Genomic DNA, 16470 nt, shown 5'->3' on the forward strand with positions numbered 1-16470 from the left:
TGCAGGCCACTCAAGTTCTTCCACACTAACCTTTTCATATCTTGACTTTATTGGCCTTAATATGTGAACAGCGACAGGGTGCAACTATCTATTTTATGAGGGGTATGCAACATCGAATCCCAAAATCACTTAGTGACGGAGGAGTAATGATTTGATTTGATGTCTCCATCTAAAATTCTAATTAGTCTTATTAATTTAAATTCAGTAATTAAATGTTTGTAAGAGTTGTTTTAAAAGTAAAACTGTGACCGGCAGATGAATGAATTCTAATAGAGTAGAAACAAACAGGGTTAAAGTCACAGCAAGGTCAAATATGTAAATCAATAGCTTTCTTCTTGTATAAGATTTTAACATGTTCGAGGCATACTGTAAATATTAGCAGGACTAGACTTGTTGATGGAGGCATCCCTGTAATGTAGTTCTTGTGAGTTCTTTTTAATTTTTTGCTGCTTGCTCATACCCTTTTAAATATTTATACTGGCAATTGTGCTAATATATGTCATAATATCTATAAGCATAGAGGAATATTTATTAATTATTATATATGTGTGTGTGTATATATATATATAATGTATTATTATTTTTATTTTTATTATACTGGTTTAAGTTGCAAATTGAGATTTATAGACTATTTATGAAATATGTAACTTTTTTTCCTAATAATGTTATTTCAGCATGGCGTCATGGTTTGATAAACCTTAAGATATATAGATACCCTAACATAACAAGTACATACAGTAATATACAAATGTGTTAAACAACATGCACATATCAGGGGACATCAGAGGTAAAAGGGGTGAAAAGTAAGTGAATTTACACTGAGACATGGTATAACCTGACACATGCTCCACATTTTTAGGAAAAGAGGTGCATCCTGAGTTTTACCTGTACCTTTAGTTTAATTTTAACTAAAGCCGAAAGGTGTCACTAAACTGTGCACAGAGGTTAATAAATTAATCATGGGGAAAAAAAGAAATGAAAGGGAACTATGACTTTGACATGCAAGCTCACATCTTTCTTATTTTATCTTTCTTTTACTATACTGTAATGTTTTTTTCAGAGCTTTCTCTATTTCAACTGTGCCGTAACAGGTTGATCACAGGGTCATATATATTTTTTTTCCCATAAATGATTTGGCACATCACTGTGCATCACAAGCACGCATATATTGCATTCCTCATTTTTGCACCTCTGCGCAGGGGTAGTGTTATGCTGAAACAGGTTTGAACAACTTTGTTACATTGAAGGGACATCACTACAGCATGCAAAAGCATTCTATATAATAGTTTGGCAATAGGAAGGCTTACATATGGGTGCTATGGTCAGGCGTCCACATACTTTTGGCTCTACAGTATATTCTGTTTATTTTTCTACATGTAAACTCTACTGATAATATTTTATTCAAATTAAAATGCTATTTTATTATTTGTAGTAGTAGCAGTAAAAGTGGTAGTAGTAGATAATATCATGTACCTTAATGCATATGTAAAGCGTTGAGTAATATACAGTCAAAACCTCCAAAAACAAATAAATACCACTCCACTATAGGTAGGATTTGTTAGGTAATTTGTTAGGTAGTTAATCTTTTAATTAAAGAATTTAGACAAGTCAGGATGCTGCAGAAACGAGGTACATATTGTGTTTCTCCAATTAGCTTACGTTCAGTGACTTTTCTCTTTCTTAGCTAGCTTGTTGAAACACTGCAGCGCCCAGTAGATTGCAGAAAGAGAAGCCAAAACCTGCATGGAAAGATTTTTAGGTCAAAATCTTGTCAAAAATGTTAACATGAAACATTCAATCATGCTGTCAGAATTCTTGCTGTCTAAACAGATTAACACAATTATCAAAACTTACTGTAGATGAACAAACATACTGTAGATAAACATGATCATGACCACACAGGTATAAAGTTACCAATCTTTTACACTCAAAATGTATATTTCTAACAACCACCATGTAAAAGTAGGCCTTTAAGAGAAAAAAAAAAAGAATAATAATGAAAGCTCAACATCAAGGCCAAAGAATCTCCCATGATGCAACAGCTCTGTGTCATGAGGTTAATGGTGCTGGTCACTGAGGAATGAAGCCGGGAGGTTCTGCCAAAAATTGTCCCGGGTGGAACCGCCGCTCCTCCCCTGTGTTCTAGACCATAAACTACATCCGCGTTCTTAACTCGAGCCAAAAGCGAATCCTGTCCATCACAACTCCTCTCCTCTGATGGGAAAGAATGAGAGTTTCCTCTGAGCTCTCCAGCTGTTTCCCTCTGAGAGAATGAGAGACAGAGACGCAGAGCTTGGAATGTCCCAGTGATCCCTGACCCCTCACTACCTGAATCCACCCAGCATGGACTTACAAGTAAAAAAAAAAAAAAAAGGCGCCGTTGCTTGTGAATGGGAAAAAAAACTGTGTATTTAAAGAAGTCCAAGCAGAAATAATTAGAGAAAATTGGGTCGAAATTAGTTTTATCAAGCAAATTAGTTATACAAATTTTTAAATAAGATGTCAAACCAGATGTTTTTATATGTATAAAATGACTAGTAAACCTGATTTTCAATTCTTATTATTGCAAGAAAAAGATTTACACTGCATAAACTGTCATTTACTAAAAATTCTGCCTCACATTTTTTTAAATAAAATTAAAAAAAATCGGCTTTGAGTCATATAAAATTGCAAAGGACAAGATAAAATAAAACAAAGTAAAAGTATAATAAACAAAACAAAACTTAAGGAGCACAGCATAGGTCAATAACGATAAAACAAAATATATGTGCTTATATGGAAGCCTTGCCAGTGTGTTCATGGGGAGTCTTCAGACAGCAAACAGTGCATTTGGGTCTTCGGATATGTCAGGTAAAAGGAAAATTAGTATTACTTTTATAATGTGTTACTTTTATTACCAGAATCTGAGAGTCGCGAAAATGTAGAATTCTCTAAATTTGCATTATTAGTCATAGAAACAACCAAAAACAACCAAAAAATGTGATAGTGTGTATCTGTGCAATTTCTTTGTGCCTGTGCACAACATATATATATATTTTTTTTTGCTCAGTCATGTTTGTATAGTAACTTAAAATTAACTAAAATTCAGTTCATCATATTGTCTATTTTGTGCTGGAAAAAAGTATTCTCTATGTCTATCAATATACTGAACACTGGATACTCTATGTCTAACAATACACTAAAAAATCTTACGCCTTTTATGTGTTTATTAAAAAAAATGCAAAACAAGTCATGGCTAAGATGCTCCAAGATTTAAGGGCTAAGCAGAAAATTATAAGCATTTTTTTTATTATTTTTATTTTATTTTCTCCCGACTCTCCACAATTCTCAACACCCGACAGCCCTCTCTATCATACAACAGTTACCAACCTGTAGTAAGTGAACATTTTTATTCTTTGAGACACATAAACTCAATCGACCACATAGTTCATCTATTGGCTGGTGTTGCTGGAATCATTTCACTTGTAGGCCAGGTTAGCTTAGTAGTTAAGGTGTTGGACTATGGTTCAGAAGGTTCCAGGTTCAAACCCCACCACTACCATCAAGTTGTCCCTGTTGGGCCCTTGAGTAAGGCCCTTAACACTTAATAGCTCAGATGTATAATGAAATAAAAATGTAAGTTGCTCTGGATAAGAGCATCTACCAAATTATGAAATGTTTTCTCTTAGCATATGTAATTTTTTATATCACTGAATTTTTACATATTTGATATAATTGGCATGTGTTCTGTATTCCCGCTTTAACACTGGGATAAATACCAACATTTCTATAGTAATAGCCATTGTTTGTGTTCATGCTAAATTTCTCATAGATACACAATCAACACTTGCACACATCCATGCAAAATGTGCATACACACACACGCACACACACGCAATAGAAGATAAAAAATGTGCAGAGTAAATGGTGAACTCCTGTTCAGCTGAGAGCCTCTAGAGAAGCTGCTGAGTGGAAGGAAAACAGGACTGAAGCACTACTGTCAGCTCAGTGATATATAGCTCATAATAGCAAGTTTCCATCCTATTCTATGCACATAAACAGCCAACACACACATACTAACATGAATTCCTCTGTTGGATTAAAGATATTAATCCAACCTAATCCCTAATCACCACATCTGTACTACATGTGCGATTAGAATGGACTAAAATTCCAACATGATTTCTCAACTGAGAAAATGATGGAAAAACCTGCAGAACTGAACTCGCTCCTTATAATGATATTGAAAACTAGAAATTCGAAAAGTATATTTCTTGAACTTTGCCACGAGACAGAGACTATTCTAAACCACACACTAAAAACCGGAGTACCACTAAAAACTAATTCTGGTTAATTACACTTTTCTGAAGGTTCTGTGGTATCCATGTACCACAGACAACCAGAAATTAGATTCTCTAAAAATGTATTCCCATTTCTGACAACAGACAAATTATACAGATTTAGAACCTAATTTTCACTGAAATTAGGCTGAAAATTACAAGAAATCACTCTACCGAAATAGATGGATGGTAAATAAACACTGAGGGGAAAAGAGATCAGATTGGAAAACACAGTTGTTTTGGAGTGGTTATGTAAGTTAAATTATAGTACATGTTAAAAAAAAAAAAATTAAGCCTTCTTTACATCATAAACTATTTTAATACTAATTTGAAATGACCGATTGAAGATATAATCATGCACTTTATGAGTAGCACAGCATCATGCTATCATCCTGTTGCCTATCATGCGTGTAGAAATGACACTCACAGTCTCACACAGTCAGCCGGGGAAGAACCGGAGCTTTATAGCATGTGCTAGTTATAGCTTTCCAGACCATAGACTGTTGTTAAGAAGAAAGTGGTAACTATTTTGAAAGCCAAGTTGAGTTTTATATTATATGGATCAAGGTCTCAAAGTCCCCCCACATGAGCAGCAGCTCTCTGAAGCCGTGGCTGCAGAGGATGAATCAGGCCGTAAGAGCTGCGCTGGGCCAAATTAGCCCTGCAGCACTTTGATGCAGTAATGAAGGAGGCCGCGGCCACGACATACACGTCTCTCTAGACGCTATGTAAACCACTTCAGTTGGATTCCTGAAAGAAGGACAAAGATGGATGGCTCCTGTGGGACTTGTAAGGGACCTACAGCGGTTGGCTTCGCGAGCTAAACCTGTGGCCCAAGCTCCCTGAGGCTTGCTCTCGCTCACACATACACATGCACGCACACACGCACACACACACACGATTGTTTGTATTAGTCTACCCCAATGACATAATAATTAATATCTAAATCTAACCCTTTAAATCATTAACCTTAATAATTAAAAAGAAAATATTCTATCTATCTATTCTTACTATTTTTTGATATATTAAATATATACAGTACTGTGCCTGAGTGTTGAGCCATCCCTCGTTTCTCCAGATTTTACTTCCAAAGAACCAGACTTTCTTGTATTTTTAATGTAGTCTTGAGGAATATTTCTCAACGCTTCCTAAATTACTTTTTGGCTCTCATTTTTGTCATGTTTTTGGCTCTGATTTTAGTCCAGTCCCCGTATCTGACCAGTTCCAGAGAAATATTTTTGTTTGTTAAGCCACACAGTGACCTATGAATCATTCAAGCAACGAAAAGAAGAAAAATCAACTTAAGACATAAAGCAGTGAGAAACAGGTGCAGATGATGACAAATGATGAGGCCGGTGATTAGACAGTGACCACTATACTGGTGATGCTGAACGCTGAGTGGTTGGAACAGACAAGAAGGCAAATGAGGTTGCTGCTATGGTTTTTACGTAAACAACCAATTTTTTAGGTGAATTGAATTGAATTGAATTGAATTGAATTGAATTGAATTTGCGGGGTGGCTCAAGACTTTTGCACAGTACTGTATATAGCGAAAACCAGCCAAATGTTCCCAAAGGTCAAAAAGTTATTTAAAGATATTCTTCTCAATGAAGCTGATGCAATATTCTATTTTCTAGATACTTAGTGTCTCCTGCTGCAATTATACTTGCTTTACATTTAATGTGCATGGCACTTCCTCTCTGGAATAATACATCATTGTTTGGGTTTATCCATTCAGTCTCAACTTCATATTCTAACAAATATTGGAACATATGTAAAACCTTTCACTTTTGCATGAATTCTGTCAGGTGCTGTGTAAAGATAAGGCCATGCCGTGCTGAGTGCTGCTTTTGAATGGCGTGACCTTGATAATATTTTCATAACCTTTTTACCTTTAAACGTATAATCATTCTCCTCCCTCGAGAAATAAGGTGCATAAATATTATCTTTAATTAAAAAAGATGGAAAGAACTCAGGAAGGAACATTACTAACCTGTAGTGATGTCTAGCTCCGCATGATGCTTTTGATGTACTGATTTTCCATTAGTGCACTTTAGTATGGGATTTTTGTTCTATATGTATGTGAAGTCGCATTTTTTTTTTTTTTTTGGCATATTGACTGAGGCAAAAGCTGAAAATTGTTCTTGGGAGAAAAGAGAAGTCAAGAATCCTTTCGGAGACAGGTGTATTTTTATTAGCGCTCCTCTTAAATTGCTATGAGCTCACACTCAGAGTCTGGAGAGAAGCTCCCTTAATTACTGTTAGGCATGCAACGTCTGGAATGTCTCATATCCTGAACCCTCAGCCATGTGTGACATCACCTATCTACAGTTCAGGCAAATCCATACAGCTCCACAAAATGCAAGTGTGTGAGAGTAAACATGTGTGAAATCGTGTGTGTGGGCATAAATATAGGAGTGAAAGCGACAGGTGTGCTTGTGCGCTGGGTGTGTGACCTCGCCACCTGAGTTTATGGGCAAAACCTGCTGCTTTAACAAGGAGCTTTCTTAATAACCAATACCAGCCTGTGGTTCAAACGCCACTATATATTTCAAGAAACGCTTCAAATGCTTGTGATATATAACAGACATTATTTCACAGTTACTAATATTATTTAATAATTCTTAAAAGCCTAAGCCTTTAGAGGAAATATAATGGATTTACACTTTTTTTTTTTCTCCAGCCCTGCAGACCCACGGACCTGGACAGTTTTGTACACTTGGCTAACATTAAGCATAACTGAGGCAAGTCCCAGAAAGCCAAATAACGTGAGATTCACAAAAAGGCAGACTTTTCTATTACAGATACAATAATTAGATAAAATCAAGGTCAGTTACCATGTCCGCTTATGTTGTAAAATGAACATTAAAAAGATTAAGGCTAAGAGTTAAGCCTAACAATATTTGTTGTCTACTATATATATATATATATATATATATATATATATATATATATATATATATATATATATATATATATATATAATTTTCAGGTGATGCTCCTGCTATGACATTGCAGTGCATCTGCAAGATTATGTAACCAGTGTCCTTATAACCCAATTCAGGAGGGAAAAAATTGGTTTCACTCATTGTTAATGGTATTGATATTCAGACCACTGGAAATTAAGATAAACTGTTCACTTTGACACAGCAGACCACACACCTTGAAATGACAGATCTAGCCTTAGAAGTGACCCAACATACTGGCATGTTTGCAAATGTTCGTTTGCACCTGCTCCATGATCAAAGGGAAGTTTTCTCACTGCAGTGCAGAATCATTGGGCATAAACAAAGTGCTTTGAAGTTTTTACAGAGTTGTCTAAAAGGGTTTCCTCCATACCCTACCCTACAGGTGTACTGTATGTACTGTAGCAATACTACTTATGCAGTGAGAGCAGCTGGAATGGTACAAGCTAGTCAAAACTTTGGTTCCATATTCCATATAACACAATATCTCAACAACACTTTTAGCAATGTATTTAATCACTCTTTAACATTCTTTCCAATTTTTTTTTTTAAGTAAGAACAATTCAATGTGTTTGTTCTGGCAAAAACTAATGTTGCTTTGTCTTCACAAAAAAAAAAAAAAAAAGATTTCTCTATGCAACATGTGGGAACTTTTCTCAGACTCTTTTATTCTTTTCCGAATTTTTTTTTTTGGGGGGGGGGGGGGGGGGGGGCGTGGGCGTTTTAGCACCTACGTCTACAGATGTACGGTCACACACACAAAAGGAACAATTTTTACTCTCATGTGTAAATCTCATCAGCTCTCTCCAGTTAGCTACAGACAGAGCTAATTGATTCCAGAAGTGTTGCCTCCACTCTAAGCATGGGCGGAGAAAAATGAATAAAATGGGAAAGAGAAATAAAGGGAAAGAGAGATGGAGAGTTAGAGCTGCTGGAGTAGTAATGAGGGGTCACTCGCAATGCATAGCTCTGTCGCGAGAGTCAGGAACACATGGCAATTTTATGGTCAATTGGGCCATGCATCTGGGGTTATACATCATTGCGGTGCGTAGTGGGCCCTGGTGTCAAGTCACAACCACACACACACACACACACACTTGCACACCAGTCTTTCTGATGCACACTCTCAGACAGAATAATGGACTGCATGCTGTGTGTTGATATGCTTCATCTATATTGCTTTATTGCTGAACCACACACTCGCAAAACCCACACCCACACCCACCATTAAGAAACCACCAGCCACTTACAGTTACATTAATTACAGCCATCTAGTTTGACAACGACTTATGTTGTAGCATTGTTTATATATATAATTTGTGTACTCTTGTGCTAAAATCACAAATAAAATATGTCTATGTCTTGTATAAAAAGTTTAAATCATTTACCTCTGTTGCTAGATCCAGTTGAGGCACCATAAAGCTGATATAACCAAATCTGTGCAGTGCCAACATTAATAGGCAGCGTGATGTCTCCCATAGAGCAACATTGGGACTGCGAAAATAGAACAACATCATGAACATCTATTTCTTTCCAGGGCAATTGCATGGAAAGTTTCTTTTCTTAAGTTAAAACTGGAACTGAATGCAAACCATAATTGTCTAACTAAAAATGGGTAGTTTTATTTTTCATAATATAAACACTTAACTTATTTTTAACCACCATGACTTAGACAAGGCAGTTAATAATCACTACGTCACATGTGCAGGTTCATTTTAACGGTCTACTGTATGTCAATTAAAATTTAACTGCACCTGCAAATGGCGAATGGTTTTACCAGGTAATTAATGAGAAATTAAAGTCCCAGTTTGATATGAAGTGGAGTAACTAACAATATCAAGCACAAGTAACTACCCAAAACTTAACCAAATGCTAAGAAAATGTAACTAAATATAAGATACATTCATACAGTATAACCATAGGACCAACAAGGGATGTGACTACAGTGGAACCTCAGATTGCGAGTAACACAGTTTTGCACAGTTTTGCGAGACGAGCAAAGATTTGTAATAAATTCTGCTTTGTCGCAATCCTTTTCAAAGGTAAAGTGCAGGTTCATTAGTTTGTTTGTTTTACTTTACAGCAGTGATTATTTTAGTATTCGCTCACATGAGTGTCATTAGCGATGTTCCTTGCTAATTTTTCCGCCAAAACATTATTTCCGTTAATGTGTGTGTCTGTGAGTCTGTGTGTGTGTGTGTGTGTGTGTGTGTGTGTGTGTGTGTGTGTGTGTGTGTGTGTGTGTGTGTGAAATTCAAATAAGAGAGGAGAAAGGTTTACTGTGTAAGATGAGAAGAGACTTTTTCCCCTGCTTTAGATTCACACACATACTGTGCACAAACACACACAGTAAGGGCACACACACAGCACTTGTGCGCATAAACGGAAACACTTATCTGTCTGATTTATTTTTACTTTTTTTAATGGTAAAGTGCAGGTTTTTTTTTTTTTACTATTATTATTTTTATGTATTTATTTTTTGGGGGTGTATTTAAGTTTAATTTAAGTTTCCATTATTTCTTATGGGACATTTTGCCTTGGTTTGCCAAATGTGTTTTGGAATATAAAGCCATACGTTATACGTAATACGTAATCCAAGGTTCCACTGTGTTATCTACCATGTGTTAAAAAAAGAACTTTAACTTGGAAGGAATCCAGATGGATAAAAATCCAAAACAAATCAATGTTTGAGTTGACACACAGAAAAAAAAAGTGCACTAATTAATGACCTTATGGAAAAGTGTAAGTTCTATCTGTGTTCCATGTTGCTCTCATTAGCTACAGAGCTGACAAGGATGAATTTATGTCAATATTAACAAGTATCATAATGCTGTACATGTGACATTAAAAAATAAAAAAATAAAAAAATATATATATATATATATATATATATATATATTTAATAGGTGTATATATATATATATATATATATATATATATATATATATATATATATATATATATATATATATATTTACAAAAACATAAGAAAAAACTGTACTCAGTACCTTTGCTCTATTATATACCCAAGGCTGGTAAGTGTGAGTAATATGTATCCAGTCATAAGGAGGACAGTTGTCTGAGACAGCATCTAGGGAAAAAAAGCCAGAACAAATGGTTCTCAATACAACACCCATTAAATGTCAACTCAGTTGTTCAGTTTCACTTTGAAATCCCACCCACAACCTGGTGTCCTTAAGTTCTTGACCCTTGTAATGTAAACTAATCGGAGAATATCCCATTAGGGTTGGTACTAAGGAGACCAATGAAAATGAGTGCACAGACGACTGCCGCTAATACAGTTTGACCTTTAATCACAAGGTACATAGCCCTCTCCCTGCTATATGAGAAATGTTATGGATACATGGCTGACATTTGGTGAATGTTTGCTCTCTAAACTTTGTACGCAGAGCCTTTAAAAATATTTCTCTCTAGGGTACAGTACAAGTCCTCAAAGCTTAGAGTCTCATTTAAAAGTGACCACATGTAGTGCAGCTGAGCTGTTCATTCTGCATATATACATTGCTGGTGTTATTGTGCATTTTGTTGTTTCTGTTGTAAAGTTACAGTAATTTTTTGCACTGAATAAAACTTAGTTTGGTATTATTAATTCTTTTTTTTTTTAACAACAACATACCACTAAAATGGACTTGTCATGAAGAATAAAAAATAGAAATTTGTCAAAAAAAAGTTACTTACTTGATCACTATAACTATAGTACAACTATACTTTAAACTCTGTATTTAACATTAACAACAATTAACCAAATTAAACGAAGTTTTACATTGTTAACTGTTAATACGGTAGTATATTACATTAAACACGCAGACATACTGTAAGGGGCATTTCATTAGGATTGTAAATTGCCTAGTCGGATTTAATATTAGCCAAAACACATGAAATAACTCTCTGGATGTTCTGATTACCACATCACGTTCAAACATTTAGGAAAAATGGATTGGTGGCTTAGCGATTAGTCACCATGTACCTTTAGGGTTTGGGCTTGAATCTTGCCTTTGGACTGTTTGCAAGGAGTTTGTACAGTATGTTCTCTCTATGCTTGAGAAATCTCCTCTCCTCCAGGGTGTACCATGACTGGTGCCTTAGTATGCATGGTTCATGCCATGTGTAACTCCAGGCCCATGCAAACCCTACACAAGATAGATACCAGCTGGATGGAAGATTAGCTATAATAGTTTTATACTTAAATTTTAACTTTATATTTAATCTTTAAGTTTAAAAGAAACACCCACAGGGTAGCTAAACCATGAAGGCATTGTGGCTTCTCATACATGAACCACATCACATGATAAGCTTCCATAAAATCATTGATAGGACTGAGCTATATTCTGAATTACCAAAGTGTGACATTACCCATGTCTCAGAGGGAACTTTGTAAAAACACTGTGAGCCAGTTCCAAGGTCTGGCTTATGTTTTTCAAGTTCTTTCAACATGCTAATTTCTAATTTGTCCCACTATCCTATTTCAACAATAACACTAAGTTGAGGTGAAGAAAACATTAAAACATCTGGGTGTTTTCTTAGTCACTGCAGTAACAATCTAACTTTAGTGTTGGTGTTTCTACTCCTCCTAAAGCTGCTAAGATTAAGTTACTAACATTATTGTCCTTACTACTATTAATTTCTGCACAACAAAGTGAACACTCATCTCTAATGTTAGTTTTGCTGAGTTACATAGTCAGTGTTTCAGCAGTGATCAGTTTGTGCAACCTCAATAATTAAAAGTAAGTCAAACAACTAACAAGACTGATAGTCTTACATTGGGTGATGTAGTTAAGAGGTAACTCACCAAGTCCCAAAATAAATGTTATTCTAGCTTTGAAGTACCACTTAGCTGTGCCGTAGCATCACTTGTCAGTGCAAATAAATGTGCATGGTACATAGAGGTATAAATACACACTCTGACATTATTTATTGCTTGGCCCAAGGGCATTACTTAGTTATTTTCTCTGGAAAGGCTGATGGATGCAACAGGAAGACTTTTCAGGCGATGGGAAATGGTTGACTTGGCTCCTAGAACGTTTGTATTGGTTGTTGGACCACCGGCAGCTGTTTTATTGGTTGGTGACGGGAGGGGAGGGGGAAAAATAGATTTCGAGATTTCTCAGCAAGGCACCATAGAGAGAACACCAATAAGGTAGAAATCACAGAATGACTGGCTGTTTCATTTCAGCAGGGAAGTAGGGTGGGACCATAAAGTTTGGCTAACCAAAGCTATGCCTGGGGAACACACACTTCCAGCGATATCAACAGGGGAGCATAGTGCCTGGGTTTTTTTGTTGTAGAGGTGGAGTAAGATTGAAAATAATAGACAAAGGTTGCTTAAAGACATCTGTCCATGCATAGTTTTAAAATACCATGCAACTCACATAATTAGAGGGAAGGCCCAAGTTTGACTGTGGTTTGATAACAGGCCACATGTTAAAATATTAAGCAAATTAAAAGCTTTCAATCAACTGTTAAAGACAATGAAAGATTTGCATGGACATAAAAGCTTTTAGCAAAGGAAGGGACAAAATGTTAGTCATTCTACCATCAACATTTAAAATAAACCAAGGAAATTTCACTTATTGTGGTACAGTATGTATAGTTTTGTTACTTACATGTTCTGTTGCAAATAGGTCGTTGTAAACCACGAGCACGAGAAGGAACTGTACATGCACATAAGTTTGAAGTGCAAATGACCATTGCGGATTGTGCGGCACCTCCACTCCTGTGATCTAAAAAGAAGCACCATGGTAATAAAATATCAATAAGTTTTTATTTTTTTATTTTTTTAAGAAAGTCACTTCTGCATGTTTCATTACTAATCAATAAAATTTAAGAAAGAAAGATCTTTTAAACAGTATCTTATGAACTTGGTAACATGTCTGTTTTACTGTTTAGTTTGGGAATATGCAGTTTTGTTCAAGAACTCACTAATCTAATTGTATTAAAGGATATACGGTAATCAGCAGCAGGTATGTTAATAGAGAAGTTTTATGAACACAAATATCATGCTGTGCACTTTAACCTGACTGTGGCATTCACTGTGTACTGAATAACCAATATTAGCTAAAAGAGAAAAATTTATTAGTTTTAATAAAAAATAATACTAGCGGATAATTGTAGTAAAATAAACATTTAAAAGAAAAAAAACAATCAAATACACATGTAACCGAGATTTAAGTAATAAAATATACAGGAGAACCCTATACCCAAAACAACTAATTATCCGACTAATAGCACAACTAATAATTATCTTTTTAAATAAAACATATTGCATTGTTGTATAACAATGCAAATTTCCCAACACGAATAAATCAGATCACCATGATTTCTAGCATCAAGAGTAAAGCAAATCAAGTAGATACTTTAGTAGATAAGTAAATATTTTGACTGTAATATAAGAAAGTACAAACTCCATCACACTTAAATTCATTGTCCTTATTGACTACATTGCCTCTCTCATGCTCTGACACTTTATTCTCTCTTTTCTGATTAGTTGCTGACTCTTGTATAAAGAAATGCCAAAAAAATGACGTTTTAATGAATCTGGATAATCTGTATGACCTTCTTACAAAAGTCCCCTGACATCCCTGATAAAGCATTGATTGTGAATTACTGTTACAGGATTCTCAGGGTAACTTAGCAGCACTGGAAAATCACATTATACAGTATGTTTGTGTGAGAATAACAACATTGTTCCTGTTTAGAGAAATACTTTGATTACATGCTTTTCATCAAAGGTTTGGACCTAGGATCTTTGAGCTGTGAGAAGGCATTACTACCCGCTGTATCACCATAACTGCCCATTAAATAACACAAACATTCAATAGTGCCACCTATGAAAGTGTGTATGTATTAAAAAAGTTAATGAAGCCTTTAAAATTTTTTGGATTTCAACACAATATTCTGAAAGGTGTTCCCAAAAGACACAAAGAACACACACAGAATTTTTTTACTTTCCTTCCTGCTAAACAAATTGCATTAAAAAATGGGGGCTATTGATGTAAGTACATGTGAAGCTCAACTATAAGGCCCCCATAAAAGGAGTCTAATTGAGTCCAGATGTTTCGTCAGTTCAGGTGTTGGTTTGACCTCTACAGCCATATATGTATATTTTAAAAAACACTATTTTTGTTACCCACTTGCACAGCAAGTGCAATTTTGACTGATCAAATCAAATCAGAGAGTCAGACAAAAAAAAATCGGTTCTAGCTTATTATAAAAGGAAATGTTCCAAGATCATTTTTAGACACTTCCAGCAGTAGTTTTGTAGAATTGTGATTTCTCTACTCATGAAAATGTAACCTTGAAGATCATTGTAACCACCCGCTGTAGAAATCCTAAGCAAGTAACAAGAACCCTATTAAGCTTTGTCAGTCTTTGCTTGCACTTAACCACACAGGAAAACCAATGCTTTCTAAGAAAACTCTGAAGACCACCTGGATGTTTCACCTCACTACTCGAAAAATGCCCCATGGACAGATAAAATGAAGCGCTTGGTAAATGTACTTAGCGTTGCTCTGGAGAAAATGCATATAAACATATAAGCTTGGGATGAATGAGGTTAAACAGTTAGAAGCTTCTTTAGATGAATTGCAGATACCACATGATGATAAATGTTTTTAAAACTGTAAGAATTCCATCGCCTGCCTGAAAGGCTTGGAGGTAACAAGGCCAAAGTCTAAAATGCAGGAGTAAATCAATAACACAGTACAGAAGCTTTCAAAAAACCCTCATATTTATGAAGGACTTAGTCATAATTCTGACCTCAGTCACATGAAGCTGCTGTGCATGATCGAAAGCAGGCTCGTTTAGTGAAATGCCTCGACCATATGCAAGCATATTTTTGACATGTGAGCTAAAAGTTGGTCGGACTATTGTGGGTGATCCATCAACAGCAACACAAAGATTTCTGTTAGAGTTATTCACAATATAAAGCAAAAAAAAGCTAGCTTTTCATCTTTATGATACAGTACTATGATGCTGATCAGTGGTTTATAAATAGCAAAACACACACTACAACCAGAAACTCTCCACACCGCTTATCCTCTACAGGGTCATGGGAGGGCTATTCCACAGAACTCGGGGCACAACGTAGAGTACTGTACAGCCTAGAGAGGGGGCGAGTCTATTGCATGGCACACACACACACACACACACACACACACACACACACAATGAGCAAATTTTAAATTCAGGTTAGCCTGTTCATGTCTTTGGACTGTGGGAGGAAACCCACAAAGCACAGGGAGAACATGCAATCTAAGCTCTGAGGCCACAGCATAGAAAGTATATATAAAAGTTTGATAATAAATGGATTGAAAATTTGCCATAATTTTTTTATTTTATTTTTTATGCATATATTAAATAAGACAAACATCCAAATGCTTTCAGAAATGTAAATGTATGAAATAAATGTGATTCAACATTTGCATGACTTGCAGTATTTCCAGAATTATTGTCAAATATTAATTTATACAAATATTAAATCAAGTATAAAAAATCATCATTAATTATCATTTTACATAAATTTAAAATTTAATTATAATTTGGGCATTTAGATATTAAATTAATTATGCATTTATTGTGATTCTTTTTTGGAAGGAGTCTCCAGCATCAGCTCTTTGTAACACTTAATATGTTTTCCATCACTGGAAAATCTTCAGGAAAGTGGACATGGTGATTTCTGATTTTACAGGAACATCACAAGCTCTGGTTTTATTTTTTACCTTATTTACAGGACTTAATTAGGAAAACAAGAAAAGTCTGGTAAGGGAGTGACTGGTCATAGGTGCTATACACGTTATACCTAATCTCTTTTATCCACCATGATATATCATCATCATTCCATTGTGCCATGAGCATATTTTGAATGTGTGGCGAATAATAATAATCTTAAAAATCTCTCTCATGTGCAGTCACATGTGGGTTTGACCTACTGGTTTCAACAGTCCACTGCTCTGTTTTCCCTCAAAACTCAACTCTGCCTCCTGCGCAGGAGCATGAACAGGCACGGCACGGCTCTCCCAGTCCAGCACCTTTCAAGGTATTTCAGGCAAACTCGCCACATGCTCTCCATCACCCGGCTCTCTTTAGAGCTGCTTTAATTGCAGTGTGAGGGGGAAAAAGAGGCTTTGTTTCATGTGTGAAGTAAGAGTGGCTAAAAATGTGCCACA

At 35.6% G+C, this 16470-nt stretch overlaps 1 protein-coding gene across 1 annotated transcript in view; it reads right to left on the reverse strand.

Moving 5' to 3' along the window:
* Positions 1 to 601: 601 nt before the first annotated feature.
* Positions 602 to 16470, reverse strand: part of agmo (alkylglycerol monooxygenase) — a 48716-nt gene continuing 32847 nt past the window's right edge. The window contains exons 10-13 of the mRNA XM_053507714.1: positions 12910 to 13026; positions 10294 to 10376; positions 8674 to 8779; positions 602 to 1739 (exon numbers count right to left, since the gene is read on the reverse strand). Of these exons, the coding sequence (XP_053363689.1) occupies positions 1662 to 1739; positions 8674 to 8779; positions 10294 to 10376; positions 12910 to 13026 (384 nt within the window). The 3' untranslated portion in view covers positions 602 to 1661. The remainder of the gene's footprint in view (positions 1740 to 8673; positions 8780 to 10293; positions 10377 to 12909; positions 13027 to 16470) is intronic.

The sequence above is a fragment of the Clarias gariepinus genome, chromosome 11 (assembly GCF_024256425.1).
Source record: "Clarias gariepinus isolate MV-2021 ecotype Netherlands chromosome 11, CGAR_prim_01v2, whole genome shotgun sequence".
NCBI classification, from domain to species: Eukaryota; Metazoa; Chordata; class Actinopteri; order Siluriformes; family Clariidae; genus Clarias; species Clarias gariepinus.